Below are 19,512 nucleotides of genomic sequence, written 5' to 3' on the forward strand. Positions count from 1 at the left end.
AAAAATTATAATGAAATGTAGAAAACAATGATCCTGAGTCTGCCGACTATGCTTGAAAGGCCCATTTGTGACAGAAAGACAGATGAGATAGAGATAGTAAAAGGGTAGTAGTCAGGTCCACCAAGTTCTCTTCCTCATGAACAGACAATGCGTCACTTTAAACTGATACTTCAAGTAAAGCTTTGCTATGCCTAGTTAGTTGCCTATCATTACTAAGTTTAAGTTTACACATGCATTGCAGACCATTAGATGAATTAGCACCAGAGCGTGCAGTACGAGAATGGTATAAATAGAAACCGAAAGTAAGAAATGCTCCAGTCCTCATTTGTATACTGGATTTAGATAATATAACTAATATATATATAACAAACATCTTAACCGTTGTTGGGTGAATCAGCAGGCATAACAAGAAACTTCATGTTGAATGATCATTTCAACTGACTGTCCCTTTCACCTCATGTCTCACACAAGTGACCCGGTTCGAATCTGGCTCGAGTCAACAATAGGATTCTTGTTTCTTTATTCAGTTTCCCCCAGCAGCAAACAACAATACGGACGTTTCGGCCCAGAGGCCTTCCTCAGTGTAAATCGTGAAATCAAAAAAATCCATCAAAATATCAAAACTAAAAAGAATTGTGCTTTATGCTGAGGAAGGCTTCTGGGCCAAAACGTCTGTGTTGTTGTTTGCTGCTGGGGAAAACTGAATAAAAAAACAAGAATACTATTGGATACAAAGTGAGTGCTGGTATTCTTTTCTATAGACTATCTCTAGTCTCTTGCTTGCTTCTTTTTTTTCTCTTATAGCTACACAGTACAGTACACAAATTCACATTTCACACACCAAACTTGACCAAATGCTGCATAATGGCATAGGAATAGTGAGATTTTAAAATATCTTAAAAATAACAAATAGGCTACTTTAGAATATGTACTAAAATAATCTGTATTGTTATGTTGTCAATATGATACAGCTAAAGTACCAAGGCAGCACACTTAATTTAATTACTATAATAAATTTAAAAAAAGAACATCAAATGTCAGTTAAACATAAATACTAACCTACATTCTCTTTTGTGCAACAAGACTAAAAGGCTGGAGAGATGCCCATCTATACAAGGGAAGAGCTCAACAATGTTATGTAATGTATGATTTAGCCTATGATATATGACGTATACAATAATACTGTTTTTATGAATTCCAGAATCACATATCGAATCCATGGATAACAATGTATTAAGTCTGCGTGGTAACATTTACAACATACTTGTTTTATTAAATGTGCCAACATCAGCTGACAGCCCAAAGAAGAGGCTGTGGTATTTCTAACGTTAAACCGAAAAAATACAAGACATTTTTTTGCAGAGACAGTGTACACATTATGCTTTAACCTGGCTTGATAGCCTCGACTACAGCATGTCAATATTCATCAAATTGTCACATGTATCTGTATGGCCAATATAAAAAGGACTATGTTAGGAAAGCAATGACCATACGGGAAGCGTTTAGCCGTTATACATACATTGCATAATTTGTTGCAATACTGGAGCAGAACATTGGCTTTGTAACTTGTAAGGTTGCTGGGCTAGCAGCAGCAGAGTGGACGTTATGCTAACTTAGCTGACAATGCTATCATGTCATGATGCGATTACCATAGGTTAGCCAACATTAGCGTACAAGTTGTACTGTAGGCAGCAGCTTCAATTCAGCCGCATAACACAATGATCACAGCATGGTTTGAGTGTGGGGCACTATTTGTATTTCTCACTGCATAATGCAAGTACAACAGATGGTACTGGCATGATGATAGTAGTTAGCAAGGCCCTGAACTGAAGACAGCGGTTAGTAGACTAGAATAATAGAGGTATAAAGGACACATCAGTGACGTCACGGGCAATCGGAAGCTCAGGGCCCTCGACTGTTGTTGACATTATTACGCTTTCGATAGTGTCGTGATGATGCGTCTTAACATTTCTTTCTGTTTTAAGTGTGCCGTTCGACAAAATTACCGGCATTTTCCCCACTCATCCACAGTCGTGCGTGACAGCGCGCGCGGCGACCCCACCGGTCCCCACGGAGTCTGAATCCGTGGTTCCACCACATGCCGCTTTGTTGTGACATCACCGACACCACCTAGGTTTATTTTGCATCCAGCTATTAGCTAACGTTAGCTAAGGTTATTGCCTCCGTTGCCCGCTGTCTTGCGTGAGTCGTGTTTATTGTCACGGCCAAACACAGTGACAGGAAACCTGTGACACTCACCATGTAAAGCAGAAGCCTGCAGAATGGCGCCCGACGTGCCGTCTATGACTTTAATGCCGCCCCGGCTGGTCACGGCTAGGATAGCGTTCAGGGCCGGGTGATAGGAGAGGCTTCGCAGGCCCTCGTCGTCGCAACGCAGGCAACCGTCTCTCAGCACAATCCAGTCTGAGGAGGTGGACGAGCCAGAGCCCGGCGAGGCCGCGGCCGCCATTTTTTCTTTATTTTTCCCCTTCTCTTTGCTATATTTTCAGGGATCTCAGTTGACACGAGTAATATTGATCAATCTAAAAGGGCTAACCCCGAACTATCGGTCTTTTTCTGCCACTGCTGACTCTCTCCCCTCCTGCGGCTGCGTCTCCTCCGGCCGTCACTCAGACCGCAGCAGTAGCTATTCACCATCAGTGCTGGAGGAAAACTCCAGGCACGGCTCTCTGACTGTCAGATGGACGTCAGGTAAACGGGGCTAGCGTAGCGGCTCCCTGCAATGTCACGCGAGAACAGCAAGTGCACGACGAGAACAACGTTGATGAATATGCTGAACGTTCAGTATACATAATAGGCATAAGACTATGTAATCGTAAAAAAAAAAAGAGGCAATTACACTCCTCCTACTCGTTCTCTTCGCTAAATTCAGTGAACCATGAAAAACATTGTCACTTTTATTATTTTTCTTCTTCCTGAGCTGTTGATTTTTCTTTGTTCTTGCATGCTTGCAGTAAGCCTTTGAATCCAAAAATAGTTGCCACAATATTCTGAACATTGTGGCAGTTGACTTAGCTCAGTATGTTGATAAGATCATCTGTCATTAGAAACACCTAAACAGATTTTACACATTTAACCCTCATTTATGCTTACTTGTAATTGTAACCATTCCAATGTGATTCAACAATGTCTTGGTACATATGTGGTTCTTTAATAGTGTATTACAAAAATGCTTATAAAATAATGACTCAAATGAGGTAAAAACTCAAATAGACAATGCTTTATTTCATTCAAAGTGCCCATCTAAACCACTTACCCAGACTGTATAAGTTAAGAAATGTTTTAAAAGAAATAATGCATAAAAGTTTGTTAAACTTTCACCAAACCTCATTTATGGGGGTTTGTTCAAATTGAACAAAGATATTTGGCAACACGCTCTTCAATGTAAAAATAAAAAGTCAAATAGGTAACCCTTCAATCTATGTCATAAATAGGCTACCAGAATTTCCATTTCTACAAACAGTTACTTACAATGATAAAGTAATTGCAGAGACACAGTGGCTGTTTGTATAGGCATATGACAACAAAAATGTGCATACAGCGGTTCAATCTGTAAAAGCTTCCATGTGGGGATTTTCTTTTTTTTTATTGAGCACATAAAGGGACACAACTATATACATATTAATCTGATACCCCATATTCCCACAGTCTAGGATTGTAACAGGGTTAAAAAGAAGAAGAAAAGAAAATGTTTTGGGGGGGGTTTTAAACCCAAGCTCCTTATGTTTCGTTGTGGAATTGTCTTTTCTCTTTGCGTTGCTCCAGGGTCCGTATCCAACAAAAGGTCCACAGAAGCAATGTGCCCAGTCAGACACCAGTGTACAGTGATAGGAAGTAGATGTACAAAAGAAAAATAGGATATATGAGAAGGGGCTTCTTCGTTTTGAATTCGTCTCCGACAAGCAGTGACGCAGCACTGTAAGCAGCCCAAAACACTCCAAAAAGCTGCAATATGAAAACAAGGAATATGGTTAGATTAACCACAATATTGAGTAAAATAACATTACCACCTGTTGTTTAAAATAGTTTCTAAAACGGATAGTTCTTAACCTTGATTCCGATAGTCCTGTGGTAAAATACTTGATAAGCAGCACACACCTAGGACCGCACATATAAGTAACATCGTATTTACAATATTCACCATTCCATGGATGTACCGGTATCGGTTTTTGATTTTTCATATGTTACGGTAAGAGGAGCACACTTTTGCATCTCGTCTGTGCAAGATTTTTTTACTTCTTACAAATTACTTTAAAACCTGGCATACGCTCACTGCTCTGTACCTTCCATTAATTTGCACAGCAACTTGGATAATAGGTTTGTAGATTGTTAATACTGTTCATGTTAATACAAATATATTTGACTCATAAGAACAAGAAACTGATAAATTAGATAAGCTCACTCACTTTTATTAGCGTACCAACCACTTCAAATCCCCCGATCACCAAAAGCAGAGGGGACACAACGATGAGTGGGAGAAGGGAGTACCCAATCACTCCAAGGACTTGCCCATATGACACCTTGTTAAGAGAAGAACATCACGACATAAGGTAAATATGTACGTGTGCAATGATACAAAATATGAAATCACTTGCAGTACAACTAAGCTACATGAAGGGCCACTTCACCCCCTCTGAGAAGAAATGCGTGTTTAGATATTTTAGTATTTTAAAGTGTCAATGTCATGGACACTGGTCTCACTTCCTTCCTGGACTACAATTGCCATAATGCTTTGGTGCACTGCTCCTTATGTATAGAGGGAGGGCTGTCTTACTGGCACAACACGTAGTCCAAGGACTATCTAAAGAGGACGAGAAGCAAAGACCGTACGGTGGAAGTTGTACATGCCCAAATTTGTGCATGTACAACTTCCTGGTCTCAACTGCGCATGTTTCTTTCCTTCCATGGAGCAACATGGCGTCACCCGTACGGTCTTCGCGTCTCGTCCTCTTTAGACAGTCCTTGGTTGATACCAGAAAGTTGTACATGACAAATCATAGATATGGCACGAATGGTCCAGCAGATGGCGTGATGCCACTGAAAGGAGAGATGCTTATATAGCATATCACGGTCATTGGATTTTACATTTTATATTAACGTTTTAACAGCAAGTGGATAAGTAAGTCCCAGCATGGATCATCACACAGACAGTAATGTTGGTCGGACATGACATATGTACAAGCATCTCTCCTTTCAGTGCCATCACGCCATCTGCTAGACCATTTGTGCCGTATCTATTTTGTCATGTACAACTTCCTGGTCTCAACTGCGCATGTTTCTTTCCTTCCAGGGCAACATGGCGTCCACCGTACGGTCTTCGCTTCTGGTCCTCTTTAGATAGTCCTTGATGTAGTCCAGGAAGTAAGTGAGTCCAGTGTCCATGACATCATGGACACTTGGAAATACTAAAATGTCTAAAAACACATATTACCCACATAAAAACCCCAGGAAACCCCAGTTTCTTGTCTCCCAAACATCATTAAAATAAGATCTGGTTGCAAAAGGGGTGAAGTGTCCCTTTAATATCTATAGAACTTACTTCTCCACCAAGAACACGGGCCAGCAAGAAGACTGTTAGAGATCCAAATATCCAGATGGTGATAATCCAAGAGACAACCTTGGGAAATATGATAAAGAATAAATCCAGATGCATGTGCTGTTTAACTTTTTAAACAAGAGGAACGGAAGCTTTAGGATTCCTCTTAATACAGGGCCATAACCCTCTTCACAGCCTATATGCACTATAACTTTTATGTCCTACTGGGGATTCGAACCCAGATCCCATGCTCGAGTGTCAATTTTTCACTGAGCCAATAGAGTAGTACGCCTATTTGCTCTAAGATGTATTGAATTTTGAGTACCAACTGCCAACTTGTGGTCAACATTAAAACCAGACCACAAGTAAAAAAGAACAGGTACACTAAATAATCCATCACTGGCACGACAGTTGTGTTAGTCTTGTATTAACATTCTACCATACAAATTGGACAAAATCAATTGGATTCACTAAGAAAAGTCACATGTAGTGTACTGTAGCTAGAAGTCTTCAATTTTATAATTACTGTACCTTGTGATGCAAAACTATAATTGACAAAGCATCATCATTAAAGGTGGTGAAAGTGATACATTGTGTGTGTGTGTGTGTGTGTGTGTGTGTGTGTGTGTGTGTGTGTGTGTGTGTGTGTGTGTAAGTAAAAGAAAATCTATATTTATAGAGCGATCATTGCTGTACTGTTTGTTTACACTACAGTCTACCATCTCTCCAGCTCTTTGGTAAATACATGTTTAGGTAGGTATACCATATTAATCCAATCAGGAGAGAGAACGCCACAGAGATAATTTGTATTTGTCATCTTCAGTTTTACTTTTATAGTGAAGTGATCCACTTCATAACTTCCAATTTCACTTGTTTATCATGTATAATAATGAACATGAGACAAGGAGATCCATGTTGCAGAATAAAGAGACAAATATAGATCTATTTAACAATTATTTTAACAAAATAAATGTCACTGCATAGAGTAAGAGTAAGTGCTCGTCTATGGTACATGCTGCTTACCCTAAACTGTCCATAGATGGAGATCATCGAGAAGAGCAGCACCACAGCTAGAGGGCCCCAGAAGTCTGGGTTGTCTCTCACCACCTGACGGTTAAATCCTAGAGAGGGCATAGGCATAAGCACACAGCGAATCTTGTAGTAGATGTCCTTCAGGTCAATGTCCAGCTCCTCCCTGGTATGGACACAAAATAGCAGTCAAGGTCAAATAAAATAAAAGCCTGTCACTATCATTTGGCTCAATAATGAAAAGCATGCTTAGTGCTTACTAAGTTACTACTGACCGAAGTACCATAAACACAGTGGTCATTGATTGATTGATTCATTGATTGATTGAATACTTTACAGCTTGCAAAAAAAGAGCACAGGAAAGTACTGTTCAATACAAGATCTGCTAAGAGGATTTAAACCCAAGGAACCTATAGAGCGCCGCAGTCCCTCCCCCTTTCAGAAAAACGAGTGGCCCAGGAAATGAAAACACCATGCATTCTCCCATCGGCACTTCTAATATAATTTATTTAAAGACGGTTACGCCGCGGACAAAGCCAACTCGGATCGTGACAAATCATGACAATGAACACAATGTTTTGGGCCGATCAAATCATTAGAAAGAAGAAAAGTCAACACTATTTGTTTTGTTTTTCGGCCCAAAACATTGTGTTCATTGTCGTGATTTGTCACGATCCGAGTTGGCTTTGTCCGCGGCGTAACCGTCTTTAAATAAATTGTATTAGAAGTGCCGATGGGAGAATGCATTGGGTTTTCATTTCCTGGGCCACTCGTTTTTCTGAAAGGGGGCGGGACTGCGGCGCTCTATTGGCTTGTTTACAATTAATCCAAATTTAATTTAATAACAATTAGCAACAAATATACAGCACTATAAATAAAAAATAAAAAAGTGACACGCACATCCTGTCCTGGGCCTCTACCTCCCGGACCAAAAAATTAAACCCATGATGGGAGCATCATTCTTGTGTGCTGATTTTATTGTTTCTTCCTAGTGAAACAACAGAAATTTTAGGTTTACTCACAGTAGAGGTTTGATGTCTTCACCATCATCCTCCTCCACCTCCAGCAGCCATCCATACCCTCGTTGCCTCAGAAACGTGGTGGCATATGGGTCTTTTCCACTCTCGCTGGCCATGTTCAGCTTAATGTCCGGGGCATCGATGGTACCACTGAGCTCTGTGGAGAACAAGGTAATAGCTGAAAATAGTGTATAGCCTTAGAGATCAAGACTCTCGTAGGTGTATTCTATCAATGTTGACATAGATATGCAAATGTCAACATTACTAAAATACACCCAAGTCTGGAACTAAGGCTAGCTATGCTGTGTAGATTGTGATCATGGAATACACGGCAAGGAAAACACTTTCAAATGACAATTGTAAAGACAATCACAGGAATGCCATCAAACAGTTTATGATATACGACATATTTAAAATCCACTTTGTAAAAGAACAGAAAACGTAAAGTCAATGATAGAAGATTAAACCACTTAAATGCTCTAGACTTAAAGTGGACCTGGGTTGACTGTCTTGGACTGCTGATCATAAATACTACACAATAGGCTTTCCATACTGTACACAAACCACACATATATTCTACTATTCTACTATATAAGTAATGAAATGGAATGACAAACCGTTAAATAACTTGCATGCAAGGCTCAGCTCAGCTGTCAAATAAAAAGGGCAGCTACGTTTACGTGGTAGGTGCTTAATTGTAGCATGCTAAACTTCACTGAGCTGATATCGCTAAGCTGCAGACAATCCTAATATCTGAGTGAACTGACGCGATTAGTGAAAGCATAGATAGATCAAATCGCTTCACAACGAGGATGACTTGGTTTTGAACATAAAGACCGTTCAGCACATAGGGTGATATGTGAATTGTGAGGCCTGCTAGCTGTTAAGCTACCCAGGCATTACCTTCAGCCTCTGTCGATGAGACGAACGTGAAATCTCCATTGGTGGGAGAGAACTGCATTGTTGATGTTGTTGCAACGCGCTTCAGGACCCAGGAAATGACATTTAAACCATCTGATCGCTGTAATTTATTTGGAAACGCTTGAAACCAAGGCTGACATTGACGAAGTTTCGCCCAAGAACGAAAAAACTATTCCATTTTGTTGTCGTTTCACTACTGACACTGCTGCGATCGAAAGCAGGAAGTGCAAGGAAACCTGGGAGAAAAGGAGACACGTCAAATCCAACACGAAACCAAAGACAAACACCACAGAGGAGGGAACCTCCTGCCACCTGGTGGGTGAAACGTGTAAATGTGCATGAAACAGAGAGAGTGTGTGTGTGTGTGTGTGTGTGTGTGTGTGTGTGTGTGTGTGTGTGTGTGTGTGTGTGTGTGTGTGTGTGTGTGTGTGTGTGTGTGTGTGTGTGTGTGTGTGTGTGTGTGTGTGTGTGTGTGTGTGTGTGTGTGTGTGTGTGTGTGTGTGTGTGTGTGTGTGTGTGTGTGTGTGTGTGTGTGTGTGTGTGTGTGTGTGTGTGTTTTGTGTTCCTGATCCGGTCTGGACGGAAATAACTTTACGTTATCAGGCGGCCGGAACTTAGAGTATAAATATGCTTGTTATGTGGGGAACAAAAACAATGCGACGCAAACCGGAACCCACCACCGGGAACACGATTATTTTACTTCTTCTTCCTCTGGTGATGCGATACTGATTGGCTGGCGATGAAGAACTGACCAATGGGAATGACTTACGATGTGCCACTTCTTTTTGCCGCAAAAAACAAATCCCGCCTGCCGTGCTATATGAAGAACAAGATTGTTGTTTTCGTCAACTGTTTGCAGTGAGACGCAACCAAGGTACGCGTTAATTCAATAACAATTCAATGTTAAATTCATGTTTCTGTTTGGCTTTGCCGTTTCGGTTCACATTCTCGGTCACCGTTGACCAGTGGGCAGTGGCAGACTCAGACTGTTCACTCTGACTGACTGCGAAAGATGGCCACAGGCACAACTCGGAATGTGGACAGCTATCCCGTTATTTCAGAACTAACTCTAAATGCATTTTAAAACAATGGTGGTGGTAGTATCTGCATTGCAGTTTTAAGCCAACGGGGTTTCGGGTTTCCTGCACGAGCGTTCACTTCGAACATGGTTGCCACTTGCCAGTATATTTTAACCTCATAATAATTCGACGAAAGTATGCGAATATTTGGCAAAATAATCTACGTATAAGTTTACACAACGTGTTGTGGACCGCTCTGATCGGCTATTTGACATTTTCTGTTACAGGTGCACACATTCAGGATAAGTTGATTGATCGCAATAATGGGTATTACTGGGTTGTTGCAGTTTCTCAAAGATGCGACAGAGCCCATCCATGTGAAAAAGTACAAAGGGCAGACCGTGGCTGTTGACACCTACTGTTGGCTGCATAAAGGGGCATTTTCATGTGCTGAAAAGCTTGCCAAAGGGGAACCAACTGAGCAGTAAGTTTGGGGTGTTAGAAAGTTAGTAATGGTTATAATATATAACGTTATAAATACTTATAATGGTTGTGGAATATCAATACATCATATGTTTTGTTTTCTTCTAATCATAGATATGTGTGGTACTGTATGAAATTTGTGGACATGCTACTGTCCTTTGGTGTGAAACCAATTCTGGTGTTTGATGGATGCAATCTGCCATCAAAGCAAGAAGTGGACAAGGCACGTAGAGAGTACGTATTAAAAACTATTTTTAATCAGCTAGATGAATGACTGAATGGATATATTTAGCATAGCCTTTATTTACTACTATAATTTTCTCTCTAGACGTCGACAAGCCAATCTTCAGAAAGGCAAGCAGCTGCTCCGTGAAGGAAAGATCTCAGAAGCCAGGGAATGCTTTACACGCTGTATCAGTGTCACCCCTTCCATGGCTCATGATGTCATCAAGGTTGGGACATATGCTATTGCTAGACAAGTGGCATTACTTTCTCTAGGATAATTAATAAATAGCCATATATATATATATATATATATATATATATATATAGCTGCCTATATATGTCAACACTATATTGGTTTTATACTCTCTACATAACATTGTATGTAACTAAACATACAATTTTACAACTATGGGGGAAAATGTTTGTGTATTCTCCATTTCTCCTCCCATCAGGCTGCGAGGACCAAAGGGGTGGATTGTGTGGTAGCTCCATATGAGGCAGATGCCCAGCTGGCTTACCTCAGCAAGTCTGGAATGGCCCAGGCTATCATCACAGAGGACTCTGACCTGCTGGCTTTTGGCTGTAAAAAGGTACATTATTAATTAGTTAATTCAGTAATTTGTCCATTGCTTCAACCATGCATGCACAACACACGGTCAGCACCTTGGGAGAAAACAATTCAGCTCTCTCTACCACACACAGGTGATCCTGAAGATGGACAAGGAGGGGAATGGGCTGGAAATAGACCAGAATAACCTGGGCCGCTGTCGTTCTCTGGGGGACGTTTTCACAGAGGAGAAGTTCCGCCACATGTGCATCCTCTCTGGCTGTGACTATCTGCCCTCGCTGTATGGCATCGGACTTGGCAAGGCCTGCAAGCTGCTGAAGATGGCTAACAATCCTGATATCCTCAGGGTAAGTTAACTTCCAATTAATAGCTTAGGCACTTGTCTTTCAGCCATTTCAAAGTACTCCGAACAGAAATGGAAATGGTGGATAGTCGTTTGCGCATTCTTTAATCTTTAGCATTACTGTATGAACAGTACTCGCCAAAGAAGAGTATATTGTTCTCTTTATTGGTTTGGCATTTTAAAACTAGCATTAGTTCTGCATTGGTGTGATCATATCTTCTCTCAGAGATCTACTCTATATTCATCAGCAGTTAACCTGTGTGTGATGATGTGATCCACTCCTAGTCTTTTGCCAGGTGCTTGAAAAGCGCTGGGTTGAGTGCATGACAAAGCTTGAAATTGAATGTATGATAACAAAAAATGAACATTAAGGCTATTTGAATGCAAAAATAGTCCTTTACTTACAAAAGTGCTAAATGTCACATGGTGAAATAAAGACAGAGAATGTATTGCCTATCATTTCGTCAGCCCAAACGTATGACATAGGAAGATTTTCATTTCAACATAAAAAGTATATCCACCCGTTCCACACAGCATTTTTATATCTCTCTCCTTGCATTCAGGTAATTAAGAAGATTGGCCAGTACCTGAAGATGAATTTGGAGGTACCAGACGAGTACATTGAGGGCTTCGTCAAGGCCGAAAACACCTTTCTCTACCAGCTGGTATTTGATACCGTCAAGAGGAAGGTTGTGCCGCTCAATCCATACCCGGAACACATAAACCCTGCCTCTCTGAGCTATGCCGGGCAGTATCCTTCAGCACTGTAGCATGCCAGTCAAGCTTCGTCCTGCCCTGCCATACTGTCTGTATTCTATAATTAACCCATTTTGCCATAATGGTGTTAGCATTATGTTATGCTTTAGCTATTGAAAAATAGCAGATCTACAAGCTCATCGCGTGCTACGAGCTTATAGGTCTGCTATTTTTGAAAATCACACCCGTTTGAACTGAGTGGTGCAACTCCCCCCCCCCCTCCTCTCTCTCTCTCATTAGCAGGCAACAGTGCAGCACTCTCACTCTCTCTGTTTCTAGCACCCCTACTGGTGCTCATTAACGGTACATACTGGTGCTCATTAATGTCACATAGGTGGGTGAACACAGACACACGGACATTGCTGGTTGTAGGAGTGGTTGCACCACTCAAAAATCAAAGAACCACTGACATAGAAACATAGCTTTTTCAGAAAACTGTCAGGATGTAGAAGATTTTTTTAGAATCTGATCTCGGTTCAAAATGGGTTAAGTACAATCAAGCTGGATACCCCACACTCACCTCCTGTCCCTGATGGGAATACAATTATGTTATACAGTTCTACAAGGGGATTGCAGCACCCTTTGGTCAGTGTTTCTTGAAAAGTGGTTGGTACTGCCCAGAGGCTGTCAAGTGCTTGATCTCAAAGAAGTCATGACAAAAGTTCAATCTAGGATACTAAAATACCAGTAAGACGCGCAAACGCGGGAAGCGAACGCAGCTCATACATATTTGGTTTTTTTTAAGATTTATTTTTAAGTTATTATTTTTTTAAGTTAAGTTTTTAACTTAGCCATAACCATATAAGGAGTCCCCAAAGCAGCTATACGTCCAAATATGGAGTGTGTTGCATCAATCACAAACAAATCACTCAGCTCCATATATGGGCACAAAGGGGGGACACACGGACACACAGACAGACATGATCTGCTAGGTCTCATAGTAAGCGCTCATTGCGTTCGCAATCACTGCGTTCGCAATAAAGCGAATGAGATGGTGGTGTAAATTAGAAGTGTGTGGGTGTGTGGTTTTGAAATTGTGGGTTCTCTTTGTTGCTATCTGTAGACTGTAGAGTATACTGTCCTTGATCATTTGCTTCCAGTAACGTAGGGGATGAAAAAGGCTTGCAGATGGCCTTGGGGAACCTGGACATCCACACCATGGTTGTGATCGATGATTATAACCCAGACAGACCCAATGCAAAGGTACAAGAACGAGGTTGCATAGTCAACTTAATTTTGGAATTTATATAGTATAAAATTGTGTTTAATTTGCATCTTAAACACAACAAAATTGCAAACATCTTTCCAGACAGCAAAACCTCGAAGTCACAGCTGGAATAACAGGCCCTCTGCCCAGCCCAGTATCTGGAGCAGAGGCTACATCCCAGGCTCTGCTGCCTCCACTCTGCCTGCTCTCAGCTCCCCAAAGAGGCCGCCCTCCACCAGGGGGAAGGAGAGAATCATAACTCTGCAGGGACTCCGGCTGCCCAGCAGAGACTGCCAAGTGAAACGGCCCAGAGAAGGTGAGTTTTAGTGTTACTGTTCCAACGCCCTAGTAGAGAAATAAATCTAATGTCATCTCATTTGGTGTGTGTAGATATATGGGCCATTCATTTCATTTATCCCACCCCCTCTCAAATAGACTCCACTTTGTCAGACCAGGATGTACTTCAGCAGTATTCTGTGTCCAGTCAGAAGAGAATAAGGTTACAAGAGCAGGCTACCACCACCAAAGACACTCCTACTCCCTCCACTAGACCATTTGACGTGCGCACGCCTGGCAGTGGCCAGGCCAAGCCACGCAACTGCTTTGCGACCCTGCTGCAGAGGAGGAACCAGGATGCAGACGGAGATGGTTTAGTCACATGCAGCAGGTAAAGTCACACAGCCAGTCAAATGTGGCACAATTCCTTACGTATTTTCTGTCTTGTCCTAAAGCATTTGTGAAACTCCTCTCCTTTAATATAGTGATATGATTCAGCCTGTTGCCTGCCACTCAGGTCAAACCAGGAGGACTTTAGAGGCCTATTGATACATATTTGTTTTGCAATATGTATGTAAATTGCAGGAATTACATTATTTCACCAGATAAAATGACTAAATCTAAATCTATCAGTTTAGCAATGATTTAGGGTGGTTTTAGAGCAGGAAATAACAGTTAATAGCAGACAGTTCAACAGCATGGTTGATTCGTTCTCTGAAGTCTGAATACAGAAAGTGACATGTTACCAGGAAGTCATTACATTTGGAGAGTTATTGCTGTAGTACCGTTGCCAACTGCTTACTTGTGGAGGGCATGTCGCCATTGTCGGGTCTCTGTAGACTAGAGTATGGTCACTCGAACTGCTCTACAGTACGAGTATGTAAAGTGTATTGCGATAACTGGTGATTTGGCACAGATCAGATGGACTGTACTGCTTTTTCTTCCTTTACAAGGTTTTGTTTTCTGTCAAGAAAGACAAGTGTTCGTACAATGGCTGACACCCAGATAGCCAAGATATCCTTTGCAATGTAAAACCTAATATTTACAGCCCTACTGTTGTACAACCACACATATTTGTTATTATATGTCCTCATGTGACACTGTAAAAATGTTCCTATCCCATAGGTTCTTTAGTAGTTCCAGTGAGGTGATTAGTCAGAGCACTACGGCACAGCAGGAGGTTTCTCAGGACGTGGTCGTTCGAGCTTTGAGTCAAAATGACGAGACCTCTCAGAGAGACGAGGAAGACCACCAGGGCGACGAAGATGATCCCCCTGAGGTCCCTTCTGTGGATACCCCCAGTCCTCCCCCCACCCCCACACCTTCCTCCCCTTCCCCCTCCCCCAAACCCACCAGTCAGGGTGTGGGCGTGTTCCGTTGGTCGGGTACCCCCACGGAACAATCCAGAACCCCGGTGACGGTCTCTGGCCTGGCCGCTCTGCAGCAGTTCCATCGCCAGAAGCCGGGTCAGAAGCCCCACCTCACTCCGTCACCCCCCACCAGATGCCCCGTGGACCTGCACCCAGAGGATGAGGAGGACACGCACCCCGATTCGCCCCCTTCACAGGACAGTGCCTATTTCTCCCAGCCCGGGCCTACATCCTGCCGCAAAGAGGAAGTTCTCGCCAACTCGTCTTGTTCTTCTGTCACGACACCGACACCTTCAACGGATGCTATATTTGTAAGTGCTTATGATTTCCACCCTGACGGCCTATGGCACCTTTATAAGTGTCCAAATTCCATTTCATCTGTCAATATCATGTTTTCTATGAGGTGCTTTAATGATACGGTTCCGTTATACCTTAGGTAACAATATTGTGTGTGTGTGTGTGTGTGTGTGTGTGTGTGTGTGTGTGTGTGCGCGTGCGCGCGCGCTCTTGTTTCCATTGCGGTCCTTATTCTGTAAGATGTCATGTAATGTGATGCTGTTGGGTGCATGAAATGTAGAGTTCAAGTCTCTTGATTGAATGTGTGGGCACTGGGTGTACCTGCCACAGATATGATGTATCCATGAATACATCATGGTGGTTGTAAGCTGATTCTATTATCTGTGGTTTCACAGGAAATAAGCTCAAGCAAAGATTCAGACACGGATCAGAGCCCCACAAACTGCTCAGAAGAAGATCGTAAACCCAGTCTGATGAAAACTAAGGTGAGCTTATGTATATGCTGTGCAATGACCGAATCCACTAGGTACTGTGATCTTTTCTCTCACACATAATCATTCTGGTTCTTAATCGCATGAACCCTAGTGTCCCTGTTCCAGGCAGGGTATAATGAGTGGTTCTTAATCACATGAACCCTAGTGTCCCTGTTCCAGGCAGGGTATAATGAGTGGTTCTTAATCACATGAACCCTAGTGTCCCTGTTCCAGGCAGGGTATAATGAGTGGTTCTTAATCACATGAACCCTAGTGTCCCTATTCCAGGCAGGGTATAATGAGTGAAAATTCAGCAAAAACATTCGAACATTCAGTGAAAATAGAAAATAACTTTACTTGTAGATCATCATCCATTTCAGCAAGAGATTTGGGGCTGTATTTTGCGTGTCTTAAGTACCAGGTCTTATTCCCTAACTTGAGTAAACTAAAGACCTGGAGGCGTGATCAATGCCATTTGGCTATTCTGAGTGGCCAAAGAGCATTGATCACGCCTCCAGGTCTTTAGTTTACTCAAGTTAGGGAATAAGACCTGGTACTTAAGACACGCAAAATACAACCCTTGGTGTAGATGGAGTAGTATAGACCGCTGGGGGACCCTGGTCAACAAAGTAGATACGGTTTAAGTGGTTAACGCCTTTTCCCACACCTGTTCATTCTCTTCATCACTCTTCTACTCGCCTTCTCGTTTTATTCAGGTGCCAGGCCTTCCAAGGCCGAATCGCAGCGACCATGGGACGGCAACAAAAATACGGCCCTCGGGCACGGCCAGGGCTAGTGGACTGAGGAAGAAGCCTTCGGGTCCAGGAAAGAAAGCTCAGTCCAATAATGAGAACAACCCCGGCCTCCAATCCACCATCACTGGCCTCTGGAAGAACTTCAGCTTCAAAAGGTGAGGCTCATTACTGGATCAATGTCTGCAGTCATTGCAGTAACTTTCTCCTCACTACCGTTTAACTTTCTGTCAAATTATATTAGATTTTCTTTTCTGTGATCCATCTCGGAAGGACGGTTAATAAAAACACCTGTGTGAAGTGAGGGGCACTCTTATCATCTTACAGTGATGTAATGATGATGTAAAACAAACATTAAATTCTCTTTATTGTCAATGGCATTTTATTTATTTTTGTATTTATTCTTTATCCCACGATTTTTGTAACCCATTTTCACCCCTGTGTCAATTATCTAATGTGATCCTGGGCTCTACACCCTCCGCCATCCTGGGGAGAGCAACGGACTTGAACTCATGCTTCCTTCATGTATGAGTGTCCAAGTTGCTCCTTTACACCTGACAGGGGGGAGTTTCCCTGGTTGGACGTAGCGCGTGGAAGGAACACGTTATTCCAAACTCCACACAGAAAGGCCCTTTCGCCAACCCTGCCTCGGGTATGGGCACTGATGACGCGGAGGAGAGGACACGCCGCCAGCACCCACAGCGTCCCGAGCGGGAATCGAACCCAACCTTCTATGTGTCAATGGCATTTTTAAAACAAACATTGAACTAAAAACAAACATTAAACCTGTATATAGGCACCCCTCAATAATCACACCCGTGTGAAGTGAGGGGTGCTCTAATCATCGTACATCAAAAATGGTGGTCCCTTATTGGCCAAGGGTTCGCACCAATATACTGTACAATGTACATGTGCCGATTTGCTCACACGTGTAAACTCTCCATTCATTGTCAATGGCATTTAATGTTTGTGTTCAGACAACACAAACGTGTGTGTGTGTAGATCTACATGTACTGTACAGTATGTGCCGTAGCAGGTGATTATTATACTGTATACAGAAAGTTACTGATGCTCAACACTTGTTGCTGCCTGACAAAGCTACAATAGCTCAAAAAAGTTCTTCAACGTTTTTCAGCGCTCCAGCAATGACGCAGTACAGCGTCAATCAATCATATGTTTTCGTTTCACAATTTCCACTTTTGCTCTCCTTAGAATTTGCTTTATTGGTGAAAAGACATAACGGGACACAGGTGACATAATTGACGATTTCTGCTTGTAAAGGGGGAACAACTAATTATATTGTTCAGGCTGTTCCCTGTTATTTTATTTTAAACAAATTTTCTTGCTTGTCGCTCCCACATGCAAATGCACACTTGCTGACGTCAGCGAGCATGTTGTGCAACACTTGGATGGCGAATCAGCTTCAGTGTAGCTCATCATACTGGTCATTTTCTACCTTTTTGTGGCTGCTAGTCTGAACTTTACACAGCAATAAGCCCACAGCAGGTGAGGTATTTCATTGTGATAAAGTAAACATTCAATGGGGAGATTTTGTGCACATCTAATACCTGTATATCAAGACGGAAATGAAGCAAAAGGTTAAAAACATCCGCACACTGGGTTAAAGCTCCCAACACATTCAGGCAATAATCTTCGGCTGTGAATCTCCTTCATTCACTGTAAACATTGGGTGTTGTATTTGTATGTTACACATCACAGCCTCAATGATGGTCTTGGTCTGACACAAATGTCTTATTGTCTGTTGCAGAGAGAATCCAAGAATGAACCCTCGCGAGAAAGCAGAGCCCCTGTCGCCAGTGAAAGACAACCTGTTGGCCCTGACCCCTGAGAAAGAACACGATGTTTACTTTGTGTCCAGCACAAACAAAATCAAATGCCTCTGATACGTTTTTATAATTTTCACTCATTACTAAGTGTGGTTGCTTTAGTATCAAACATACTGTGTATGTTAATGATTATTTGTGGACAAACCATTTTGAAAGGATTTAGTTTAAATAAAACTGTTTTTGTTTTAGTTTGTGTGTAGTCTCAATATGTTCTTGTGGTCCATTCTTAACCCATTGAAAAATGGGTGCATCGAGTTTGCTTATTGACATAATTTCCCAACTGAAGTGTAAGAATGTGTCACCTTGTGAGATAGCTGAAACATGAACAATGCATACTTTAGTGTTTACTCAAAATGGCTTGCCAGCATGCAAACCTAGGAATGTGGCGACAACACAGCTGCCTTATTACCTGTTTTATAATGTCTAAGTAACTACTGTAAACGCTGTACCTTTCAGCCACTAGAAAAGAGTTTTGTTTGATATTTAGTCTCTTTCCAGATAGATTACAATTTCAGGATTCAGTCTTTGTTGCTACTCAAGCCTTTCTTGTCATGTCTCCTTAAGGTAATTTTGGTTGTAATGCTGCCAGAAAGTTAACCCCACCCCATTTACTACTATATAGTAATAATGGGATGTTCATATCAAGTCAAGCTTTCTCAGTACATTCATATTAAGTTCAATGGAGATTATTCCTGCTCCACCAAGGTTTAGAGATTTTGAATTTCATTCCATGCTGTGGCCATAGAGTAGAATACTAGCTCCTCTAGATGCCAGACATGCTTCAGTCTATACCTTTTATTGCACAATTTACAGTGACCTCACTCACTGCCAGTCTGACAGCACTGAATGTCTAAAAGGAACACTGCCTTGACACTTGGGGGCAGTGTAGCCAGAACGATGGTTAACCATTACCCCTCATTGCTCTTAGAGACCCTGTTAAAACTGTAATACTGTGTTGTGCATTAGAAGAATTTGGCCTTATGAGGACCACTTTGAGCATTTGGTCTGCTTTAACTTCAGAGCAAAAGACAAAAGTAACAATTTATATTGCAATGGAAAATAATTCTTTAAAAAAATGGCAACCATGCCATGAGTTAGACCTATACACAGTATGTATAGCCAAGTTATGAGGTATACCTCATGGTTTTCATCACTCGTTGAGGCTGATGCATAGTAGCCTAAACTTTTAGAGCTGAAATAATATGTTTTACTTTGGCTCTAAAAGTGTACTATGCATCAGCGTATGTGTCAGAACTGTAAGCATTGACAGCCCGATGTATACTTTATCGTATGACGAGATCTACAAGCTCACAACATGTCACATCTGCAATGAGTTGTCAGCTTGTAAATCTGGTATTTTTGGCATGCGA

At 41.9% G+C, this 19,512-nt stretch overlaps 3 protein-coding genes across 14 annotated transcripts in view; 1 reads left to right on the plus strand and 2 right to left on the minus strand.

The window, feature by feature from the left end:
• birc6 (baculoviral IAP repeat containing 6) overlaps positions 1 to 3,161 on the minus strand; it is a 137,201-nt gene extending 134,040 nt beyond the window's left edge. For all 12 annotated transcript variants that reach the window (XM_080782490.1, XM_080782484.1, XM_080782489.1 and 9 more), the window contains exon 1: positions 2,260 to 3,161. In XM_080782490.1, coding sequence (XP_080638616.1) covers positions 2,260 to 2,470 — 211 coding nt within the window. In that variant the 5' untranslated portion in view covers positions 2,471 to 3,161. The remainder of the gene's footprint in view (positions 1 to 2,259) is intronic.
• A 65-nt stretch (positions 3,162 to 3,226) lies between these two features.
• yipf4 (Yip1 domain family, member 4) lies at positions 3,227 to 8,775 on the minus strand. Its single transcript, XM_080782494.1, has 6 exons — positions 8,509 to 8,775; positions 7,609 to 7,762; positions 6,581 to 6,752; positions 5,561 to 5,638; positions 4,428 to 4,541; positions 3,227 to 3,966 (listed from the first exon to the last, which is right to left on the minus strand). The coding sequence occupies exons 1-6, from the start codon at positions 8,564 to 8,566 to the stop codon at positions 3,829 to 3,831; spliced, it is 714 nt and encodes a 237-aa protein (XP_080638620.1). The 5' UTR covers positions 8,567 to 8,775; the 3' UTR covers positions 3,227 to 3,828.
• A 550-nt stretch (positions 8,776 to 9,325) lies between these two features.
• Positions 9,326 to 18,330, plus strand: exo1 (exonuclease 1). The gene is made up of 14 exons (XM_080781698.1): positions 9,326 to 9,400; positions 9,833 to 10,029; positions 10,143 to 10,262; positions 10,357 to 10,480; positions 10,706 to 10,843; positions 10,956 to 11,168; positions 11,728 to 11,915; positions 13,021 to 13,123; positions 13,230 to 13,443; positions 13,563 to 13,794; positions 14,529 to 15,084; positions 15,466 to 15,555; positions 16,260 to 16,453; positions 18,064 to 18,330. The coding sequence occupies exons 2-14, from the start codon at positions 9,869 to 9,871 to the stop codon at positions 18,197 to 18,199; spliced, it is 2,469 nt and encodes an 822-aa protein (XP_080637824.1). The 5' UTR covers positions 9,326 to 9,400; positions 9,833 to 9,868; the 3' UTR covers positions 18,200 to 18,330.
• The last annotated feature ends 1,182 nt before the right edge of the window (positions 18,331 to 19,512 follow it).

Source organism: Protomyctophum bolini, assembly GCF_963924005.1.
Source record: "Protomyctophum bolini genome assembly, chromosome: 14".
In the NCBI taxonomy this organism is placed as follows: Eukaryota; Metazoa; Chordata; class Actinopteri; order Myctophiformes; family Myctophidae; genus Protomyctophum; species Protomyctophum bolini.

Coding starts and splice junctions, on each gene's coding strand:
- yipf4 (XM_080782494.1), bottom strand. CDS start 8,566: ATGCAGTTCTCTCCCACCAATGGAGATTTCACGTTCGTCTCATCGACA. Junction 7,763..8,508: donor CTCATCGACAGAGGCTGAAG/GTAATGCCTGGG, acceptor TGTTCTCCACAG/AGCTCAGTGGTACCATCGAT. Junction 6,753..7,608: donor GAAGACATCAAACCTCTACT/GTGAGTAAACCT, acceptor TGTCCATACCAG/GGAGGAGCTGGACATTGACC.
- exo1 (XM_080781698.1), top strand. CDS start 9,869: ATGGGTATTACTGGGTTGTTGCAGTTTCTCAAAGATGCGACAGAGCCC. Junction 10,844..10,955: donor TGGCTTTTGGCTGTAAAAAG/GTACATTATTAA, acceptor TACCACACACAG/GTGATCCTGAAGATGGACAA. Junction 13,795..14,528: donor GGTTTAGTCACATGCAGCAG/GTAAAGTCACAC, acceptor CCTATCCCATAG/GTTCTTTAGTAGTTCCAGTG.